This window comes from Pseudophryne corroboree, chromosome 12 (genome assembly GCF_028390025.1).
Source record: "Pseudophryne corroboree isolate aPseCor3 chromosome 12, aPseCor3.hap2, whole genome shotgun sequence".
In the NCBI taxonomy this organism is placed as follows: Eukaryota; Metazoa; Chordata; class Amphibia; order Anura; family Myobatrachidae; genus Pseudophryne; species Pseudophryne corroboree.
The window spans coordinates 17,360,456-17,381,931 of record NC_086455.1 but is presented as its reverse complement, the minus strand read 5'-3'; the positions used below and the strand labels follow the sequence as shown (position 1 = coordinate 17,381,931).

The 21,476-nt window shown below is 48.2% G+C and overlaps 1 protein-coding gene across 1 annotated transcript in view; it reads left to right on the top strand.

Moving 5' to 3' along the window:
- Positions 1–21,476, top strand: part of LOC134981201 (uncharacterized) — a 38,530-nt gene that overhangs the window by 11,183 nt on the left and 5,871 nt on the right. Inside the window, exons 2-3 of the mRNA XM_063948452.1 lie at positions 16,348–16,689; positions 20,031–20,285. Of these exons, the coding sequence (XP_063804522.1) occupies positions 16,348–16,689; positions 20,031–20,285 (597 nt within the window). The remainder of the gene's footprint in view (positions 1–16,347; positions 16,690–20,030; positions 20,286–21,476) is intronic.

Sequence of the window (21,476 nt, the reverse complement as noted above, 5' to 3'; positions counted from 1 at the left end):
TAGCGACAATATTTTATTGACTATAGAGCATTTAAAGGATGCATTTTCTTTATATGCGAGATGCACAGAGGGATATTTGCACTCTGGCATCAAGGGTAAGTGTGCTGTCCATTTCTGCCAGAAGAAGTTTATGGACGCGACAGTGGTCAGGTGATGCGGATTCCAAGCGGCATATGGAAGTTTGCCGTATAAAGGGGAGGAATTATTTGGGGTCGGTCTATCGGACTGGGTGGCCACGGCAACAGCCGGAAAATCCACCTTTTTTACCTCAGGTCACCTCCCAACAGAAAAAGACACCGTCTTTTCAGCCTCAGTCCTTTCGTTCTCATAAGAACAAGCGGGCAAAAGGCCATTCATATCTGCCCGAGGCAAAGGAAAGGGTAAGAGACTGCAGCAAGCAGCACCTTCCCAGGAGCAGAAGCCCTCCCCAGCTTCTGAAAAGTCCTCAGCGTGTCACTGGGGCCTTACAAGCGGACTCAGGTCCGGTGGGGGGGGTCGTCTCAAGAATTTCAGCGCGCAGTGGGCTCACTCGCAAGTCGATCCCTGGATCCTGCAGGTAGTATCACAGGGGTACAGATTGGAATTCGAGACGTCTCTTCCTCGCAGACTCCTGAAGTCTGCTTTACCAACATCTCCCTCCAACAGGGAGATGGTATTGGAAGCTATTCACTAGCTGTATTCCCAGCAAGTAATAGTCAAGGTACCCCTCCTACAACAAGGATAGGGGTATTATTCCACGCTGTTTGTGGTGCCGAAGCCGGACGGCTCGGTGAGACCTATTCTAAGTCTGAAATTTTTGAACACTTACATACAAAGGTTCAAGTTCAAGATGGAATCACTCAGAGCAGTGATAGCGAATCTGGAAGAAGGGGACTTTATGGTGTCCTTGGACATCAAGGATGCTTACCTCCATGTCCCAATTTGCCCTTCACACCAAGGGTACCTCAGGTTCGTGGTACAAAACTGTCACTATCAGTTTCAGACGTTGCCGTTTGGATTGTCCACGGCACCCCGGGTCTTTACCAAGGTAATGGCTGAAATGATGATTCTTCTTCAAAGAAAAGGCGTATTAATTATCCCTTACTTGAACGATCTCCTGATAAGGGCAAGATCCAGAGAACAGTTAGAGGTCGCAGTAGCACTATACCAAGTAGTGCTACAACAGCACGGGTGGATTCTAAATATTCCAAAATCCCAGCTGATCCCGACAACACGTCTGCTGTTCCTAGGGATGATTCTGGACATAGTTCAGAAAAAGGTTTTTCTCCCGGAGGAGAAAGCCAGGGAGTTATCCGAGCTAGTCAGGAACCTCCTGAAACCAGGAAAAGTGTCAGTGCATCAATGCACAAGAGTCCTGGGTAAATGATGGCTTCTTACGAAGCGATTCCATTCGGCAGATTCCACGCAAGAACTTTTCAGTGGGATCTGCGGGACAAATGGTCCGGATCGCATCTTCAGATGCATCAACGGATAGCCCCGTATCCAAGGACAAGGGGGGTCTCTTCTGTGGTGGTTGCAGAGTGCTCACCTTTTTGGAGGGCCGCAGTTTCGGCATTCAGGACTGGGTCCTGGTGACCACGAATGCCAGCCTGAGAGGCTGGGGAGCAGTCACACAGGGAAGAAATTTCCAGGGAGTGTGGTCAAGCCTGGAGACTTCACTTCACATAAATATACTGGAGCTAAGGGCAATTTACAATGCTCTAAGCCTGGAAAGACCTCTGCTTCAGGGTCAGCGGGTGTTGATCCAGTGGGGCAACATCACGGCAGTCGCCCACGTAAACAGACAGGGCGACACAAGAAGCAGGAGGGCAATGGCAGAAGCTGCAAGGAATTTTCACTGGGCAGAAAATCATGTGATAGCACTGTCAGCAGTGTTCATTCCGGGAGTGGACAACTGGGAAGCAGACTTCCTCAGCAGACACGATCACCACCCGGGAGAGTGGGGACTTCATCCAGAAGTCTTCCACATGATTGTGAACCGTTGGGAAAAACCAAAGGTGGACATGATGGCGTCCCGCCTCAACAAAAAACTGGACAGGTATTGCGCCAGGTCAAGAGACCCTCAGGCAATAGCTGTGGACGCGTTGGTAACACCATGGGTGTACCAGTCAATGTATGTGTTCCCCCCTCTGCCTCTCATACCCAAGGTACTGAGAATTATAAGGCGAAGGGGAGTAAGAACGATACTCGTGGCTCCGGATTTGCCAAGAAAGACTTGGTACCCGGAACTTCAAGAGATGCGCACGGAGGAGCCGTGCACTCTACCTCTAGACTTACCGCGGCTGCGTTTGACGGCATGGCGGTTGAACGCCGGATCCTGAAGGAGAGGGCTCCGACGGAGGAATTTCAACTGGGTCGATTCCTACATTTCCTGCAAACAGGATTGTCTATGGGCCTCAAATTGGGGTCCATTAAGGTTCAAATTTCGGCCCTGTCGATTTTCTTCCAGAAAGAATTGGCTTCAGTTCCTGAAGTCCAAGCTTTTGTCAAAGGAGTACTACATATACAGCCCCGGTTGTGGCACCGTGGGATCTCAATGTAGTTTTGGGATTCCTCAAATCCCATGGGTTTGAGCCACTCAAATCGGTGGATTTTAAATATCTTACATGGAAAGTGACCATGCTACTGGCCCTGGCTTTCGGCCAGGAGAGTGTCAGAATTGGCGGCTTTTTCGTACAAAAGCCATATCTGATTTTCCATTGGGACAGGGCAGAACTGCGGACGCGTCCTCAGTTTCTCCCTAAGGTGGTATCAGCGTTTCACCTGAACCAACCTATTGTGGTGCCTGCGGCTTCTAGCGACTTGGAGGACTCCAAGTTGTTCGACGTTGTCAGAGCCTTAAAAAAAAAATAATATATATATATATATATATATATATATATATATATATATATAATATATTTCATATTTCAAGGACGGCTGGAGTCAGAAAGTCTGACTCGCTGTTTATACTGTATGCACCCAACAAGCTGGGTGTTCCTGCGTCTAAGCAGACGATTGCTCGTTGGATTTGTAGCACAATTCAACTTGCGCATTCTGTGGCAGGCCTGCCACAGCCAAAATCTGTAAATGCCCACTCCACAAGGAAGGTGGGCTTATCTTGGGCGGCTGCCCGAGGGGTCTCGGCATTACAACTCTGCCGAGCAGCTACGTGGTCAGGGGAGAACACGTTTTGTAAAATTCTACAAATTTGATACCCTGGCTAAGGAGGACCTGGAGTTCTCTCATTCGGTGCTGCAGAGTCATCCGCACTCTCCCGCCCGTTTGGGAGCTTTGGTATAATCCCCATGGTCCTGACGGAGTCCCCAGCATCCACTTAGGACGTCAGAGAAAATAAGAATTTACTTACCGATAATTCTATTTCTCGTAGTCCGTAGTGGATGCTGGGCGCCCATCCCAAGTGCGGATTGTCTGCAATACTTGTACATAGTTATTGTTACAAAAATCGGGTTATTATTGTTGGAAGCCATCTTTTCAGAGGCTCCTCTGTTATCATGCTGTTAACTGGGTTCAGATCTCAAGTTATACGGTGTGATTGGTGTGGCTGGTATGAGTCTTACCCGGGATTCATAAATCCTTCCTTATTGTGTACGCTCGTCCGGGCACAGTATCCTAACTGAGGCTTGGAGGAGGGTCATAGGGGGAGGAGCCAGTGCACACCACCTAGTGGTCAAACTTTTAATTTTGTGCCCTGTCTCCTGCGGAGCCGCTATTCCCCATGGTCCTGACGGAGTCCCCAGCATCCACTACGGACTACGAGAAATAGAATTATCGGTAAGTAAATTCTTATTATTGGGGATGTCTTGCTAATTGCCTATAATTTCCACCTGTTGTCTATTCCATTTGCACAAAAGCATGTGAAATTGATTGTCAATCAGTGTTGCTTCCTAAGTGGACAGTTTGATTTCACAGAAGTGTGATTGACTTGAAGTTACATTGTGTTGTTTAAGTGTTCCCTTTATTTTTTTGAGCAGTGTATATCTACACAGCATATACAGCTCTGTGTATTTCAGTCACCCCATACCGATTTGATTCTCTGTTTGTGTCCTACCTTTCATAGCACATAAACAAGGGGGTAATTCACTGTATTATTTTCTCTGGCTATATTGTACTATTGTGCCCCACGGCTACATTCCTCATAATGTCTGCCACGCAGGGCGGGAATTCCGCGGTGCTGTTCCCACGGATTTACCAGGGGAGGAAACTGCAACTGGGGACGGGGGTGCTGGATCCCATACCCCTCACAGTCAGCCTTCAGCCAATAGCCTCCCTGGGCTGTTTTCTCCAGTATGCTGAATACACTTGTGACACGTCTTACGCCCCCTGTAGGACTACCTGTGCCATTACAGCCACATATTGTACCTGTAGCGAATCCGCCTTGGGCGGACACCCTGTCTACTCAGATTCAAAATTTAAATAAATCCTTGAGTAAACAAGCGTGTAGTTTCCTCCTCTCAGTCCACACATATTTTGGATACTTCTTCGGATGAGGATGGGGCTTATACTGATCCGACTGACTCTGATTCTTTGGCCTTTGATGGGGAGCCTGCAACTCAGATTGATGTCCCTGACTTAGTGGAAGCTATCAAAATGGTTCTCCAGATTGATGATTAAATAGATCCCACTACTGTGTCAAAAAAGCCTGATAAATTCAAGCGTCAGAAGGTGGTTAAAGTTTTCCCTCACTCTGACAGTTTAATTGACATACGTCAGGAGGCGTGGGTTTCACCAGGAAAGAGATTCTTCCTCTCTAAGAAGATGTTAGCTCGCTATCCTATCCCTGCGGAGTTGAGTAACAAGTGGGAAACTCCACCCCTGGTAGACTCTCATCTCGCCCGGATTGTGGTGTCCTCTTCTCTGCCTGTCACCACTGTCACTTCCTTGAAGGAACCGACAGATAAACGCGTGGAGGGATGCCTGAAGTGTATGTATTCCCTAAATGGGGCGATACATAGGCCTACTATTGCGGCCTCCTGGGCTGCAAAAGGTATTGAAGCATAGGTCCAGATATTGGAGGATGAGCTACCTTCGGATATTTCTGACATTGCCAGACAGTGTCTGTCTCACATTACCACCACCTGCCAATATATTCAGGAGGCGTCCTCTGAGGCGGGCATAATGGCCTCCAAAGCGGCCACTACGTCTATTTTGGATCGCCGTATTCTATGGTTTCGGTCCTGGAAGGTGGACCTGGATTCTAAGAAAACTCTGGAGGTGCACCCTTTTAAGGGAGACATCCTTTTTGGAGAAGATCTAAACAAGATTGTTACTGACTTAGCCTCTAATGGTGCATACACACGGAGAGATTTTGACTATGAGAGATTTTGACTGAGCGATTTACCTTGAACTGGCAGTAGGAGATTTTGACTTAAAACTTTTCCAGAGATTTTGACTAACTTTACCAGCGATTTTGGCTATGAGCGATTTTGGCTAACTCATTCAAGCAAAGGGATGCTTTTTCTTTTCCAGCGAGATAGCCAAAATTGACTTGCCTGCACAGTCTATTTTTAGCAGCGATAGCGACCTGGCGGAGACGCGCATCGCTATCGCTGGCTGTGTACACATGGAGAGATATGCACTAACTTTCTGAGCGATTTTGACTATATAGTCAAAATCGCTCGGTTATATCGCTCCGTGTGTATGCACCTTAAGACTGCATGCCTGCCTAATACTACTCCTTCTGCTCCGAAGGCCAAGAGTTCTACTTTTCGTTCCTTTCGGACCTCAGGTAAATCAAAGGGTCAGGTGTACTCGAGACAGCCTTGTACTACCAAGACCAGTAAGCCCAAATCTAAACAATCCTGGGCTGCCGTCAGCCTGCTTCCAAACAGAACAAGCCTACAGCATGACGGGGTGGTCCTCCCCCTGGGGGACCCCAGGGTGGGAGGGCGACTCCTGCAGTTCACCCAGGTTTGGATAGAGACCACTTCAGATGCGTGGGTGCAGGAAGTTGTCTCTCATGGGTACGCGGGCTCGTTCAGGAGACGTCCCCCTCGCCAGTTCTGCACAATGGTCATCCCTTCGGATCCGTTGAAGGCGCAAGTTCTACACCTGGTTGTGCAATCCCTCCTGGAGACAGGAGTGGTGGTGCCATTGCCTACCTCTCAGAAAGGCAGAGGTTACTACTCGACCCTATTTCTAGTACCGAAACCCAGTGGGTCTTTGCGGCCTATTCTCAACCTAAAATCACTGAACAAATTTGTGAGAGTTTCCAATTTCCGTATGGAAACACTGTGCACAATTGTACTGGCCATGGAACCTGGGGACTACATGGTATTCCTGGATATACAGGATGCTTACCTGCATATTCATATTGCCATTTCACATCAGCAATATCTGCGGTTTGCTATTGGCAACCTCCATTATCAAATTCAGGGCTCTGCCGTTTGGACTGACCACGGCCCCTCGGATATTTACCAAGGTCATGGCAGCTCATTTCCGTCAATAGGGAATCGGGATCCTGCCATATCTGGACGACCTGCTGATCCTGGCAAGCTCCCAAAATGTCCTCCTGAGTCATCTCCAGCTGACGGTACAATTTCTACAAGCCCACGGGTGGCTGATCAATTGGAAAACGTCCTCCCTGGTCCCTGCTCGGCACATTGTGCTCCTGGGGGCTCTACTGGATACGCACAGTCAGAGGCTGTTTCTTTCTTCAGAGAAGGTACTGAAAATTCAGGACAGGATCAGATACTTCCTCTCTCGGCCAAGAGTGTCCATACACGCGGCAATGCAAGTACTAGGCCTGATGGTGGAGTATGCTCAATTCCATTCTCGCCCTCTCCAGCGGTTAATCCTGTAGAAAGTGGGACGGTCTGCCTCATCGGATCAGGTCTCAAATTATATCCCTGACTCCGGAGGTCCACTTGTCTTTAGCCTGGTGGCTCCAGGATCAACAGTTGAGCAGGGGCCGTCCCTTCTGGATTCCACACTGGGTCCTCTTGACTACGGATGCCAGTCTGAGGGGCTGGGTGGGGTGTTCGAGCAACACTCTCTCCAGGGTCGCTGGACCAAGGAGGAGTCTCTTCTACCCATCAACATTCTGGAACTGCGGGCAGTGTTCAATGCATTGACACTGGCCCTACCTTGGATAAGGAACAAGCCTGTTCAAGTACATTCAGACAATGCAACCACGGTGGCTTACGTAAATCATCAAGGCGGCACTCAAAACCACACAGCAATGATGGAAGGGTCAAGAATTCTTCATTGGCAGTGTTCATTCCGGGTGTCCTCAACTGGGAAGCGGATTTCCTAAGTCGTCAGGATGTACACGCAGGAGAATGGAGCCTTCATCCGCATGTCTTACATCTCCTAGTGGACAAGTGGGGCCTACTAGATGTAGACCTGATGGCGTCTCGACACAATCACAAGGTCCCGGTCTTCGGATCAAGGACAAGGGATCCACAAGCAGTGTTCGTGGATGTACTGGGAATTCCATGGGACTTTCAGCTGCCGTATGTGTTCCCTCCAGTGTCACTCCTGCCCAGGGTACTGCGGAAGTTCAAGCAAGAAGGAGGAGTCCTACTTTTGGTCGCTCCGGCGTGGCCCAGACAGCATTGGTTCTCAGACATGCAGGGTCTATCAATGGAGCATCCTCTACTTCTTCCTCAGCGACCAGACCTCTTCGTCCAGGGCCCTTGTGTCTACCCAGACCTGGCCAGACTGGCTTTGACGGCGTGGCTCTTGAAGCATCACCCCTGAGGGCCAAAGGATTCTCTGAGGCGGTCATCCAAACTATGCTGAAGGCCCGTAAACCTGCTTCGGCTCGGATTTGCTACAGGGTCTGGAATTCTTACTTCACCTGGTGTGCTGCTAAGAACTATGATGTCTACAAGTTCAGAACTTCATGGCTTCTGGCTTTTCTGCAACAAGGCCTGGACTTAGGCCTTCGTCTGACCTCCCTCAAGGTTCATATATCTGGGACAGTACGGATGGTGTAATGGTTAGCATTACTGCCTCACAGCACTGAGATCATGGGTTCGATTCCCACCATGGCCCTAACTGTGTGGAGTTTGTATATTCTAGTGATGAGCGGGTTCGGTTTTACTCGGTTCTCAAAACAGAACCTTATTGGCTATCCAAAACACGTGACATCCGTGAGCCAATAAGATGCCGTTTTGAGAACCGAGTAAAACAGGGTAAAACCGAACCCGCTCATCACTAGTATATTCTCCCCGTACTTGCGTGGGTTTCCTCCGCGTACTCCGGTTTCCTCCCACAATCCAAAAATATACTAGTAGGTTAATTGGCTCCCAACAAAATTAACACTAGCGTGAATGTGTCTGTGTGTACATGTGATAGCGAATATAGATTTTGAGCTCTACTGGGGCAGGGACTGATGTGAATGGCCAAATATTCTCTGTAAAGCGCCGAGGAATATGTGTGCGCTATATAAATAACTGGTAATAAATAAATATCTGCCTTGTCGGTGTGGTTTCAGAGAAAGATTGCGTCTATTCCTGACGGTCATACCTTCACTCAAGGTGTTTTGCGGATACAACCTCCCTATGTCCCTCCGGTGGCTCCATGGGATCTGTCTGTTGTTCTTAACGCCCTGCAAGAGTCTTCCTTTGAACCTCTTGATTCTGTGGACCTGGAATGGCTTACTCTTAAGGTCCAGTTCCTGCTGGCTATTGCCTCTGCTAGTCGGGTGTCGGACTTGGGCGCCTTGTCCTGTCATCCGCCATTCCTGATATTTCACAGTGACAGGGCTGTTCTCCGAACTCGCCCTGGTTATCTGCCTAAGGTGGTGTCATCTTTCCACCTTAACCAAGAGATTGTGGTTCCAGCCTTCTATCTCTTCTGGCCTGTCCTCCAAAGAGCGGTCTTTGGGTTTGGGGGGTCATTCCGACCCGATCACTCGCTGCAGTTTATCGCAGCGCAGCGATCGGGTCAGAACTGTCGTTGCCTAGCGATTGCTTCAGGCAGAGGTGGTCGCTGGGCGGGAGGGGGATGGACGGCGACGTTAAGCTGCCGTTTAGGGGGTGCGGTCCGGCCAACGCAGGCGTGGCCGGACCGTTGGGGGGGGCGGGCCGCGGCGGCTGCGTGACGTCACACGCAGCCGCTGCGACCTGGGGCAGCGAAGAGGTTCTCCCGGCCAGCCGCAAGAGCTGCGCTGGCCGGGAGTAACTCCTGAAATGCAAAAGCATCACGCTGTTAGGCGCCGGGGTCCGTGCGGCCCGGCGCCTAGCAACCAGGGACGCCGTGCGCGTACAGCCGCCGGCTCCCTGGCAACGCTGGACGCCGGGCGCACGGAGCCGCTCAGACCCTAGCAACGGGGACGCCACGTTCGGGCCGCGTTCCCCGTTGCTGGGTCTTTTCTAATTTGTGTAATGGTGTGCTGGCCGTGCAGCATGCAAGCTGCACGGCATTACTTGTGATTACCCAGTCTGGCTCCTGATTGGGGAGCTCACAGTTATAAGCACCCTTTGGACTTCTCACAGACGCCGGTGATAGCTTCCTGTTTGCCTGTGTCAGTTACAGAGAGTTTCCAGTCCTGCTCAATCCGGTTGTTCCTGTCCTCAGTGATCCTGTACTCGGAAGTTGTCATCTATTCCTGGAGTCTGACCGAGCACCTTTAACATCCTGTGGTGTTCGTGAGTCGCGGCGTAGCCGTGTGTTGCGGCTTGACCGCTTACTGTTTATTATTTTGTATCTTTGTGTTCTGGAGCTTTTGCGGAGGATTCCGCTCCCCCTGATCCACTCTGGTATCCAGCGGTGCTGGATAGGAGTAACGGATCAGTGGATCCTTGGTTGTCCTTTTCCCTGGCGGTTAGTCCGCACATTCTGTTTGGTTTAAGTTAGTTAGCTTGTAACCCCTGGCCTGGTTGCTTAGTCAGAGGGCCCCTTGTTATCACCCTGTCTCGGATTTCCCTTTGTCTCCCATTAAGACCTGAGGGGGCATCGGAGTTGGGCAGACATAATCCGCCCTTCAAACGCGGCTGCCATGGGCTCAAGCAACCATAGTCTCGCAGGGGATTTCTGATAACACGGGCGAGACAACGGAGTTAGGGCGCCAGGGGTTACTAGGCTCTCCTGCTCCCACAACCAGTATATCTTTCCAGTACTCAGACCTCTGCCATAAGATCTCCTCTGGTCTGGAGTACGGGAATCATAACATTATCACCGGCCAGACTAAAATTTAAAATTAAACAGGAGTTAATTTTTCCCTTGTTCAGTTGGGAGATTTGTCGGCCTCATGAATCCCACCGGTGTCGGGCCAAATCCTGGCCAGCTTCTAGTTAGCCAGATTCAAGAACTTACTCAGATGGTTCAGGATCTGTCCCTTCGGGTGAGGTCACAGGAAGATCTGTTACGGACTTCCCCGAGGGTCATTCCTGAACCAAAAATGCATCTGCCTGACCGTTTTTCTGGGGATAGAAAACAGTTTTTTAATTTTAAAGAGTCTTGTAAACTTTATTTTCGTTTGAGACCAGTCTCCTCAGGTACGGAGGCTCAGCGGGTTGGAATTATTATTTCTCTGCTTCAGGGGGATCCTCAGACCTGGGCTTTTGGTTTAAAGACAGACGATCCGGCTTTATTTTCTGTAGACGCCTTTCTGAAGTCTTTAGGGCTATTGTATGATGACCCTGATAGAGAGGCATCCGCCGAGAGTCAGTTGCGTGCTCTCAGAGAGGGTAGGAATCCCGCAGAGATTTATTGTACGGAGTTTCGCCGTTGGTCGAACGACTGTGGATGGAATGACCCAGCCCTGCGCAGTCAGTTTCGCCTCGGCTTATCTGAGTCTATAAAAGACAGTCTCCTTCAGTATCCCGCTCCTGAGACTCTCGATAAACTCATGGAGCTCTCTATTAAGATTGATCGTCGGCTCAGAGAGCGGAGGGCTGAAAAAGGAGCATCTGTCGGGTCAACTCCTTGTGTTTTTTCCATCCCTGTGGACATAGAGGAGCCTATGCAGATAGGTCTCTCCAAACTGTCTCCTGAAGAAAGAACCAGAAGGCAAAATTCTGGTCTTTGTTTATACTGTGGAGGTAAGGGACATTTTGCCCGTAGTTGTCCGAACAAGTCGGGAAACGTCTCGACCAAGTGAATTGTGAGGGGGTTCACTTTGGTCTGCAGCTTATCTCCTCAAATAATTCACTGTTAGTCCCAGCTAAAGTTTCCTTTGGCAGCCTCTGTTCCTCGGTCTCTGTTTTTGTGGACAGTGGAGCTGCAGGGAACTTTATGGATTTAACATGGGCCAAGACCTTAGGTATTCCTCAATTAGCCTTGGGTAGGTGTATCACCATGCATGGTTTAGATGGGAGTCCCTTGTCCAATGGGGTTATTTCTCTCTGTACACCTCCTGTTCTACTCTCGGTAGGAGCTCTGCATTCTGAAAAAATTGAGTTTTTCCTCACCCATTGCCCAGCAGTTCCAGTGGTTCTGGGTCACCCTTGGCTGGCCTTTCATAATCCCATCATTGATTGGCAGTCGGGGGAGATCTCACAATGGGGTACCATCTGTAATAAGGAATGTATTACGCTTCCCATCAGAATAGCTGCTGCCATTCCCGCACCCATTCCTGTGGAATACCAGGATTTTGTTGATGTTTTTTCCAAGGGCAATGCGGATATTCTGCCTCCCCATAGGCCTTATGATTGTGCTATTGAGCTAATTCCTGGTGCCACTTTGCCTAAGGGAAGGTTATATGCATTGTCCGGACCTGAAACTGTGGCCATGAATGAGTATGTTAAAGAAAGCCTAGGGAAAGGATTTATCAGGCCATCTAAATCCCCTTTAAGTGCAGGCTTCTTCTTCGTAGAGAAGAAGGATGGTTCACTCAGACCCTGCATTGACTTTAGAGCCTTGAATAAAATCTCAGTAAAAAATACTTACCCTCTGCCACTGATCTCTGTCCTCTTTGATCAGCTACGTTCGGCTGTGATTTTTTCTAAGATTGACCTGAGAGGAGCATATAACCTCATCAGAATCAAGTCAGGGGATGAGTGGAAAACGGCATTCAGTACTCAGTCAGGCCACTATGAGTATCTGGTTATGCCATTCGGCCTGTCTAACGCTCCTGCAGTTTTCCAGGATCTCATTAACGATGTGCTCCGTGAATTTCTTGGAAGATTCGTTGTAGTCTACTTAGACGATATTTTGATTTATTCTGACTCTGTAGAACAACATGTTACCCAGGTGCGTCAGGTTCTAAAAAAATTACGTGAAAATCACCTATATGCCAAGCTGGAGAAGTGTGAATTTCATGTCACGGAGGTATCCTTTTTAGGATACATTATTTCCCCTCGGGGATTCCGTATGGAACCAAAGAAGCTCCAAGCCATCCTTAGTTGGGCGCAACCCACCAACTTAAAAGCAATTCAGCGCTTTTTAGGGTTTGCGAACTACTACAGAAGATTTATTCACTCTTTCTCTGACCTAGTTGCTCCCATTGTGGCACTGACTAAGAAGGGAGCAGATCCTACTAATTGGTCACGTGAAGCTGAGTTATCTTTTCAGGCCTTGAAACAAGCCTTTGTCTCAGCCCCTGTCCTCAGACACCCCAACCCAGAATTGCCTTTCATTGTTGAGGTTGATGCCTCAGAGGTTGGAGTAGGGGCTATCCTATCTCAGAAGGATCCGGATTCCCTTGAATTACATCCTTGTGCCTTTATGTCCAGGAAATTCTCTTCTGCTGAATCCAACTACGATGTTGGTAACCGGGAATTGCTGGCTATTAAATGGGCTTTCGAGGAGTGGAGGCATTGGCTTGAGGGAGCGACTCATATCATTTCAGTTTTGACTGATCACAAAAATCTTCAATACATTGAATCAGCTAAACGACTGAATGCCCGGCAGGCTCGTTGGGCTTTATTTTTTACTCGTTTCAAATTCATTATCACCTTCAGGCCAGGTTCCAAGAATACCAAGGCAGATGCCCTGTCACGCAGTTTTCTTCCAGTTCAAGACAACAGTCCTGTTACTCCCATACTTCCGTCTTCAGTCATTCGGGCAGGCCTCACACAGGATTTATTTACCCAGTTAAAGCTGCTTCAACATCAAGCTCCTGGAAATACTCCTGCTGGTCGTCTTTTTGTCCCTGAGTTTTTGAGAGCAACTGTTTTGACGGAGTTTCATGATAGCAAAGTTGCCGGGCATCCGGGAATCGCTAAGACTTTGGAATTAGTCTCCCGCTCTGTATGGTGGCCTGGTCTTTCCAAAGACATTAAGGAGTTTGTTTTTTCGTGTCAGGTCTGTGCACAGCATAAAGTTCCCCGTTCTTTGCCTATCGGTCAGCTTATGCCCTTGAATGTTCCTCTTAGGCCATGGTCTCATATCTCCATGGATTTTGTGGTGGACCTCCCTCTGTCAGCCGGATGCCGAGTCATATGGGTGGTAGTGGACCGTTTTAGCAAAATGGCCCATCTTCCCCGATTGCCATCTGCCCAGGGATTGGCAGTCTTGTTCCTCCGTCATGTTTTCAGACTCCATGGGTTACCCACTGATATTGTTTCTGATCGGGGGGTCCACAATTCATTGCACAGTTTTGGAAATCTTTTTGTGTCTCATTGAAGATGAAATTATCTTTAACGTCAGGCTACCATCCCCAATCCAACGGGCAGACTGAGCGAGTTAATCAATCACTAAAACAATATTTGCGTTTGTACTCGGCCAAACTCCAAAATGACTGGTCTGAGTTTCTTCCATTGGCGGAGTTCGCTTACAATAATGCCTGTCATTCCTCCACCAATGTGTCTCCATTTTTTGCAGTTTTTGGTTTTCACCCCAGAGCTAATTCCTTTTTTCAACATTCCTCTGTCTCCTCACTGACCTTGACCTCTCATCTTAGGCTCATTTGGAGAAAAGTGCACCTGGCTCTCAGAAAAGCGGCATTTCAGGAAAAGAGATTTTCTGACAGGCTCCGGCGGCCGTGCACTTTTAAAGTAGGAGATAGGGTATGGTTGTCGACTCGCAACATTAAACTTCGACAAACCTCAGCCAGATTGGGTCCTAAATTTATTGGACCATTTCACATTATCAAAAAAGTCAATCCAGTTGCCTTCCGGTTACGTTTACCAAAAACTTTACGGATCGGAAATACTTTCCATTGCTCATTGCTGAAACCATATGTTTCGTCCAGTAGATTTCCTCGTAAGATATCTCAGGGGAGATCACCAATAGATGTACAGGGTCAGCAGGAGTTCTTGGTGGAGAAGGTTCTCGATTCCAAGTTGTCCCGGGGTCGGCTTTATTTTTTGGTGCATTGGAGAGGTTATGGTCCAGAAGAAAGGTCTTGGGTCCTGGATAAGGATCTCCATGCCCCGAGGCTCAAGAGGGCATTTTTTCGAGAATTTCCTCGGAAACCTGACTTTAGGGGTTCCTTGACCCCTCCTCAAGGGGGGGGGTACTGTTAGGCGCCGGGGTCCGTGCGGCCCGGCGCCTAGCAACCAGGGACGCCGTGCGCGTACAGCCGCCGGCTCCCTGGCAACGCTGGACGCCGGGCGCACGGAGCCGCTCAGACCCTAGCAACGGGGACGCCACGTTCGGGCCGCGTTCCCCGTTGCTGGGTCTTTTCTAATTTGTGTAATGGTGTGCTGGCCGTGCAGCATGCAAGCTGCACGGCATTACTTGTGATTACCCAGTCTGGCTCCTGATTGGGGAGCTCACAGTTATAAGCACCCTTTGGACTTCTCACAGACGCCGGTGATAGCTTCCTGTTTGCCTGTGTCAGTTACAGAGAGTTTCCAGTCCTGCTCAATCCGGTTGTTCCTGTCCTCAGTGATCCTGTACTCGGAAGTTGTCATCTATTCCTGGAGTCTGACCGAGCACCTTTAACATCCTGTGGTGTTCGTGAGTCGCGGCGTAGCCGTGTGTTGCGGCTTGACCGCTTACTGTTTATTATTTTGTATCTTTGTGTTCTGGAGCTTTTGCGGAGGATTCCGCTCCCCCTGATCCACTCTGGTATCCAGCGGTGCTGGATAGGAGTAACGGATCAGTGGATCCTTGGTTGTCCTTTTCCCTGGCGGTTAGTCCGCACATACTGTTTGGTTTAAGTTAGTTAGCTTGTAACCCCTGGCCTGGATGCTTAGTCAGAGGGCCCCTTGTTATCACCCTGTCTCGGATTTCCCTTTGTCTCCCATTAAGACCTGAGGGGGCATCGGAGTTGGGCAGACATAATCCGCCCTTCAAACGCGGCTGCCATGGGCTCAAGCAACCATAGTCTCGCAGGGGATTTCTGATAACACGGGCGAGACAACGGAGTTAGGGCGCCAGGGGTTACTAGGCTCTCCTGCTCCCACAACCAGTATATCTTTCCAGTACTCAGACCTCTGCCATAAGATCTCCTCTGGTCTGGAGTACGGGAATCATAACACACGCAGTGCGATACTTTTGCATTTCTGCGCGGATGGGCCGGCACTGACATGCGGGGTGGACTAGCCCTGTGCTGGGCGTCCCCTCCCCCCGCATGTCTGAGTGCCTGATCGTAGCTGTGCTAAATTTAGCACAGCTACGATCAACTCGGAATGACCCCCCTTGGTACAGGCTCTCCGTATATATGTGGAGAGGACTGCCTCCCTCAGGAGGTCTGATTTCCTCTTCGTACTGTTTGGTTTTCACAAACGTGGCTGGTTTGCGAACAAGCAAACCTTGGCCAGATGGATTAGAATGGTGATTTCACAAGCTTATGCGCAGGCTGGTCTCCCAGCTCCTTCTGCTATCAAGGCCCATTCTACTCTGTCTGTTGGACCTTCTTGGGTGGCGCGTCCACTGAACAATTGTGCAAGGTGGCTATGTGGTCCTCAGTGAACACTTTTATCAGGTTCTATGCCTTTGATTCTTCCGCCTCCCAGGATGCTTCCTTTGGACGCCGGGTTCTTGTGCCCGCTACAGTGCGTCCCCTCCCATTAGGAACTGCTTTAGGATATCCCCGATGTTATTCCCTGTGGAATACCAGTGTACCCCGCTGCAGAAAAGGAGATTTATGGTAAAACTTACCATGGTTAAACCTCTTTCTGCGAGGTACACTGAATTCCACAGGGCGCACGCCCTGACGCACTTAGCTTCTTTGGGTTTGTATGGCATTAGCCTGTCCTGAGAACGTGGTTCTATGTGGCTGACTACTATCGTCTCTCTTACCTGCTACTGCATTGGACTGGTTAACAAAACTGAGCTCCAGTGCCTGCAGGCTGGGTTATAGAGGAGGCGGTGCAGTGCATCCTGGAAACAGCCAAAGCTTTTAGCCTGTTGGTGCCTCGGATCAAGAGCCAACTCTACACCCCCGATGTTATTCCCTATGGAATCCAGTGTACCTAGCAGAAAAAGATTTAACCATGGTAAGTTTTACCATAAGTCTCCTTTTTCTGTAACCGACTTGTAATAGTGTACTTCTGTTCTGTTCTACAGCTCTACTGTTTGGTGTATTTACACAATGCGGATCCAACTCCACAGAAACGCGCTATGTAGCTCTATCGGATGACCTGACAATCTGCAATCTGATCTGCGATGTAGACGGTGAATACCTCCTGGATCATGTGTTTGTATCAATCGTTCTTATATATGATTGCACAGGCCTGAGATCTCCTGAGATCTATGGTAAATACAAGGAAAGGACTGTCGTGGATAAGACACATGGATGTGTCATCATCAAGAATTTACAGTACAGTGACGCCGGGGATTACGCCTTATGGTTCACGGACAAGGAATGGAACAAAAGATGTGTGGAGCTTGTTCGCTGCAATCTTATAGGTGTGTCATTTATCAGTGTACATTGATGTAGAGTCTTAGTAGTCAGCACATGTTTCATTGATTTTTGGATTCAGATCCGTTACGTTGATGAGACAAGGCACCAACAGTCCTTCTTCAGCAGCCGCTCTTCATAGTACCACCCCTTGCAGAAAGGCAAGGATTCCCCAGACAGACACAAATAAATGCAGACAGGGCTTTGCAAGGAAGAAGAACTAGATTTATTCCTCAACCTGGAATTTGAGGAATTGTTTGCGCTAGATTAACAGGAATGGATTCAGAACATAGGGCCTAATTCAGATCTGATCGCAGCAGCAAATTTGTTAGCTAATGGGCAAAACCATGGAGCCGATTTAGACCTGGTCACTGCTGTGCGTATGCACCGCAATGCGCAGGGGCGATGGTCCGCAGCGACGGGATGGTGCGAAAAATCCCATCACACCGGCGATCGCAAGAAGATTGACAGACAGAGGCGGGGCGGGAGGGGGCATGCCAACGGTATTAGAACGCAGTTGGCGGGGCACGGTCCGGACAACGGTGGCGTGTCCGGACAGTTGGGGGGCAGGCCGCGGCGGCTGCGCGACGTCACACACAGCCGGGACGTGCAATACTTTTGCACCTGTGCGGTGGGATGGGGGAGGTTAGGGCTATTCCACCTTGCTGGGTGTCCCCCCGCGTGTCAGAGTAAATTATATCGCAGGTGTGCTAAATTTGGCACCTCTGCGATCAGATCTGAATTACCCCCCATACTTTCTTCATTGCGCTGACATAACTAACACATATTAAAGCATTTAGCAAACAGTATAATTCTCCAGTGCACTATGTATATTTATTGCAGTAATTAAATATTTTATAATCCGTGTAGGGGAGACAATACTGTAATATACCCATTTACTTTGATAAATGGGCCTGTTCTCCACCGGTAGCCCGAGTTAGTAAGGGATTTCTGTGTGCAGGTTGGAGACCTTTTCTACCATTGGCTAGCAAATAATCTGAAACTCCCTTTCCACAAATATAAGGAACATTGCAGTGCTGATTAAGAACAGGTTGTGTCCGGAACATACAATTGAGGCAGTTGTGTGCAGTGAAGGACTGCAACTCTTCCATCAAACCGGATGACCAGTCAGGAGGCTGCATTCCCTCAGGTGCAGGCCAATCAGTATGGCTGTAATGGAGAGTCTCCACTCTGTCACTGAATCACTAGCTAACAAACTACAAGTCCCAGCCTGTCATCACCCTCTCTGCTGTGTACCTTCTCCACTTTCTTGTCTTCCCTTAACAGGGCACTGCTCTCTCTACCCCTTTCTCCTTCCTCCGTTCATCTCACACATGCAGCACTTTTTTTTTTCAGACACACACCTCTCCTCTCCCAACTCCTGTTCACGCAAACACATTCACAGGTGCTCGGATCACAATGCCTAATTGGTGCCTCAGTCACTCTTACTCCTCCTTTTCTGTCTCTTTCTTTCTCCGGCAGCCGCACAGCATCACTATACCAAACTTATTTTTTTATTTATTTGTCAAAATGCCTGTCTGTGACATATGAACAAATCAATCATCCTGGAGAACAAATCAATCACCCTGGAGTTATGTCTTGTTCAAATCTGCTCCCTCGTGTCTCTCTATCCAGGCTTTACCCAAAACACGGGTGTCCTGCTTGATTTATAAATCTCCTGCCACTAGCTGGAAGACTGTAAAGCGTTTAGACCATTTTTGGGGCACATTTCAGACACTTACCAAATCTAGCTCTCTAGCAGACAACTAGCATACAGAAGAAAATTATATACCTGTTAAAAAAACTGAAATTCTCTTTGCTTATAGCAAGCACTTTCAGGTTTAAATCAGGGGCACACATCTGTAGTGAGACGGCCAGAAAGCGAAGAGGGGGGAAGAGTGGCGCAACGTACGTATGGTACTAGCCAGTTTTGTTGAGCTTATGGTAAGGTGTAAAAGCTGGGGTAAGTTAAAATTTGCCTCAACTTCAGTCCAGCGGAATTATGAGAGATGAGAATCCTGGTGCATGAGTGCTTTTGGGGTGAACTGAAGCGATTTTGCAAAGATGATTCTTAAGGGCCTTACACACTCTCTTCTCTTTTTCCCCTACCCCTACTTGTGTATGCCAGTATTAGCCATATTAATTGTTTTAGAATCTGAATTAAGACACAATTGGTCTTTACTGTTGTTGTTATTTTTCCTTAATAAATAAATTGTTTATTTTATTACATCAATTGTCATTCTACTTTGAATACTGTAGTAAGTCGTGCGCTAGAACCCCACATCCATTGCATAACTCTTTCCTTCAGTGGTAGAGGATTCCCCTGTCATTCCCAAGCTGCAGACTAACAGTCTACACGTCTACTCATAAGGAACGCAGTCTGTCATCTAACCATAGTTACATGCATTATCCTACTGGAATATTCCATTGTTGTGGGGGTACATGAAGTCCATTAATGGCTGCAAATGGTCACCAAGCACTGCAACATAACGATTACCAGTCAATGACGTGTTCAGGCGAACCAGCGGAACCCAACCTATGCCACATGAACACATCCCAAACCATTATGCAACCACCATAATCTTGCACGGTGAATTGTTGACAGCTGGGGTCCATAATCTCATGGGTCTGCGCCCACACCCAAACCCTACCACCAGTCCAAAACAACTGGAACCGCGACTCATGTTGCTAGTCCTATAGTGTCTAATTAGCAAAGGTGTGTCCGGTGTTTTAGTGTTAACAAAAGCACTCTGGTGGGTCTTCTGCTCTCATATCCCATGGAATAAAAGAACCCTGGATATGCGTCTAGTACGTCCTGCACTGAATGTGGATGTGATTTCAGCCAGTGTCGCTTGTCTTATAATTCTGGACCGATGCCGCTGGTCACAACCATTAAGCACCCGTGTTTGGCCACTACGCTGTCCATGGTGGGTGGTAATACCTTCCATGAGGTATTCCCGGTACATATGACACCGTAGATCGAAGAATGTTGGATGTCCACACAACTTTGGAAATGGATTGTCCCATCCGTCGGGCACCCACTATCATGCCCCATAATTCACGTCTCCTTGCCGTGAACAACCCAGCCGGTGTGATTTGTAGATTACAACTGATGCAAGTCTGGCCAGTGCCAAGACATCGCAGTACAGTGGCGCACCTACCATTACTTTCACACACTGCTATCCCATGACTTTTGTCACTACAGTGTAGATTTAATGTAATGTTATTTGCAGTCTTACATCATGTCGTCAGAATGTAGTGTACACTCTGCTGCACTCATTGTTATTTGTCACCCATATGTATGATGTTGTATTTTGATCTCTGACCTCTGCCCGTCCTCTCTCACCAGCTCCAGTCACTATCACCGACATAACCTACAGCTCTGGTGATTTGGTAGAGAACGCAACGCTAAGCGTTCTATATACTGGGGACCCTCCAGTATTCGTCTTTTGGACCAAGGAGGGAGAAGACCTACCCCTGGGGCACTGGCTTAGCGACCATAACAAGACACTCAGCATGCCAAAGCACGCCACTGGCCTATACCGAGTGACTGTCTCTAACATTGTCAGTACAGACAACATGACTTATACCATCCCAGCCAGGGGTAAGTGAATCAAAGAGAATTTAAGTTGGTAAAATCAGTTTATAAGCACATCACAGGTGCATGAAAGGAAGGGGTAAATATAGACTATGCAAAAGAGCAAAGAATCCCCCCAGCACACTACAAGTAGGTCAGAGACTTACATTCCACCTGATAATAGCAATGCAGAGATCTCCATTCTATACATTTGCAAATATATGGCAAGCCATGGCATTGATTTTCCTGGTCTGGTAGTCCCTATGCCACATGATGATATAGCACCCAGTCTGCGTCATATATTTCTGTATTTCTAAATTGAGAGCTAATTTACCTGGAAGTACTCCAAAATCCTCCAATATGGCACTACAAGGATCCGTATATCTTCCAACAGCTGATCCCATCCATGCCCCACAAGAATTTAACAAACAGAATGGAAGTTGCTCAGATCCGTTTATAAGCCCTTCACAGGTGCATGAAAGGGAGAGGTTAATCCAGACTTGGAAAAATGGCATACACTTCCTCCAGCTCTCTGCGAAAGGGTCAGCATAAAGAGACTTGCATTTCACATGATTATAGCAATGCAGAGATCTGTTGCATATATGCTGTATGGCAGAACACCAGGCCACTGCAAGGCGTCTCTGTTATGACGGTCCTTAAGCTACAGGATAATGGCACACACTCTGGGTCATCAGTAAGAGGATCATCTAGGGCAACCTGAGACTGGGAATGGGCAATTGCTTCTTACCCCTGTCCTCACAAAAAGGGTAAATCAGATATCTGCTGGACCATGGCTGGTAGTAGAAACACAGCCTGGTCTGGTGCCTTTATGGACAGGACTGGCACTTTTATACATTTTGTTTGGTGTATAGCTGTATTCTAGTAATGGGCCCTGATTACCTGGTCAATCCTGGCACCCACATGCGCCCTTGGCGGTCCAGTCATTGCATAGGATAGACCTTTAGTTGGCCACCATCACAGCTAACAGCTAGATCTGTGTCATCATGGTGCCATGTTTTTTGTTGTTGTTGCTATATTCTTAGGTTTTATGTTGTTTGTTTCATTTAAATCTTTTAATAACAATTGTTGAATTTAATAAAAGAAAAGTAAAACTAGATATTCAACATGAGACCTGAAGGTCTAAGGGTTTACTCCTATAAGCAGTGCATAACTGGTAACTTGTTCTGGTGAGAGGAGGGAATAAATAAGTGGTACTAT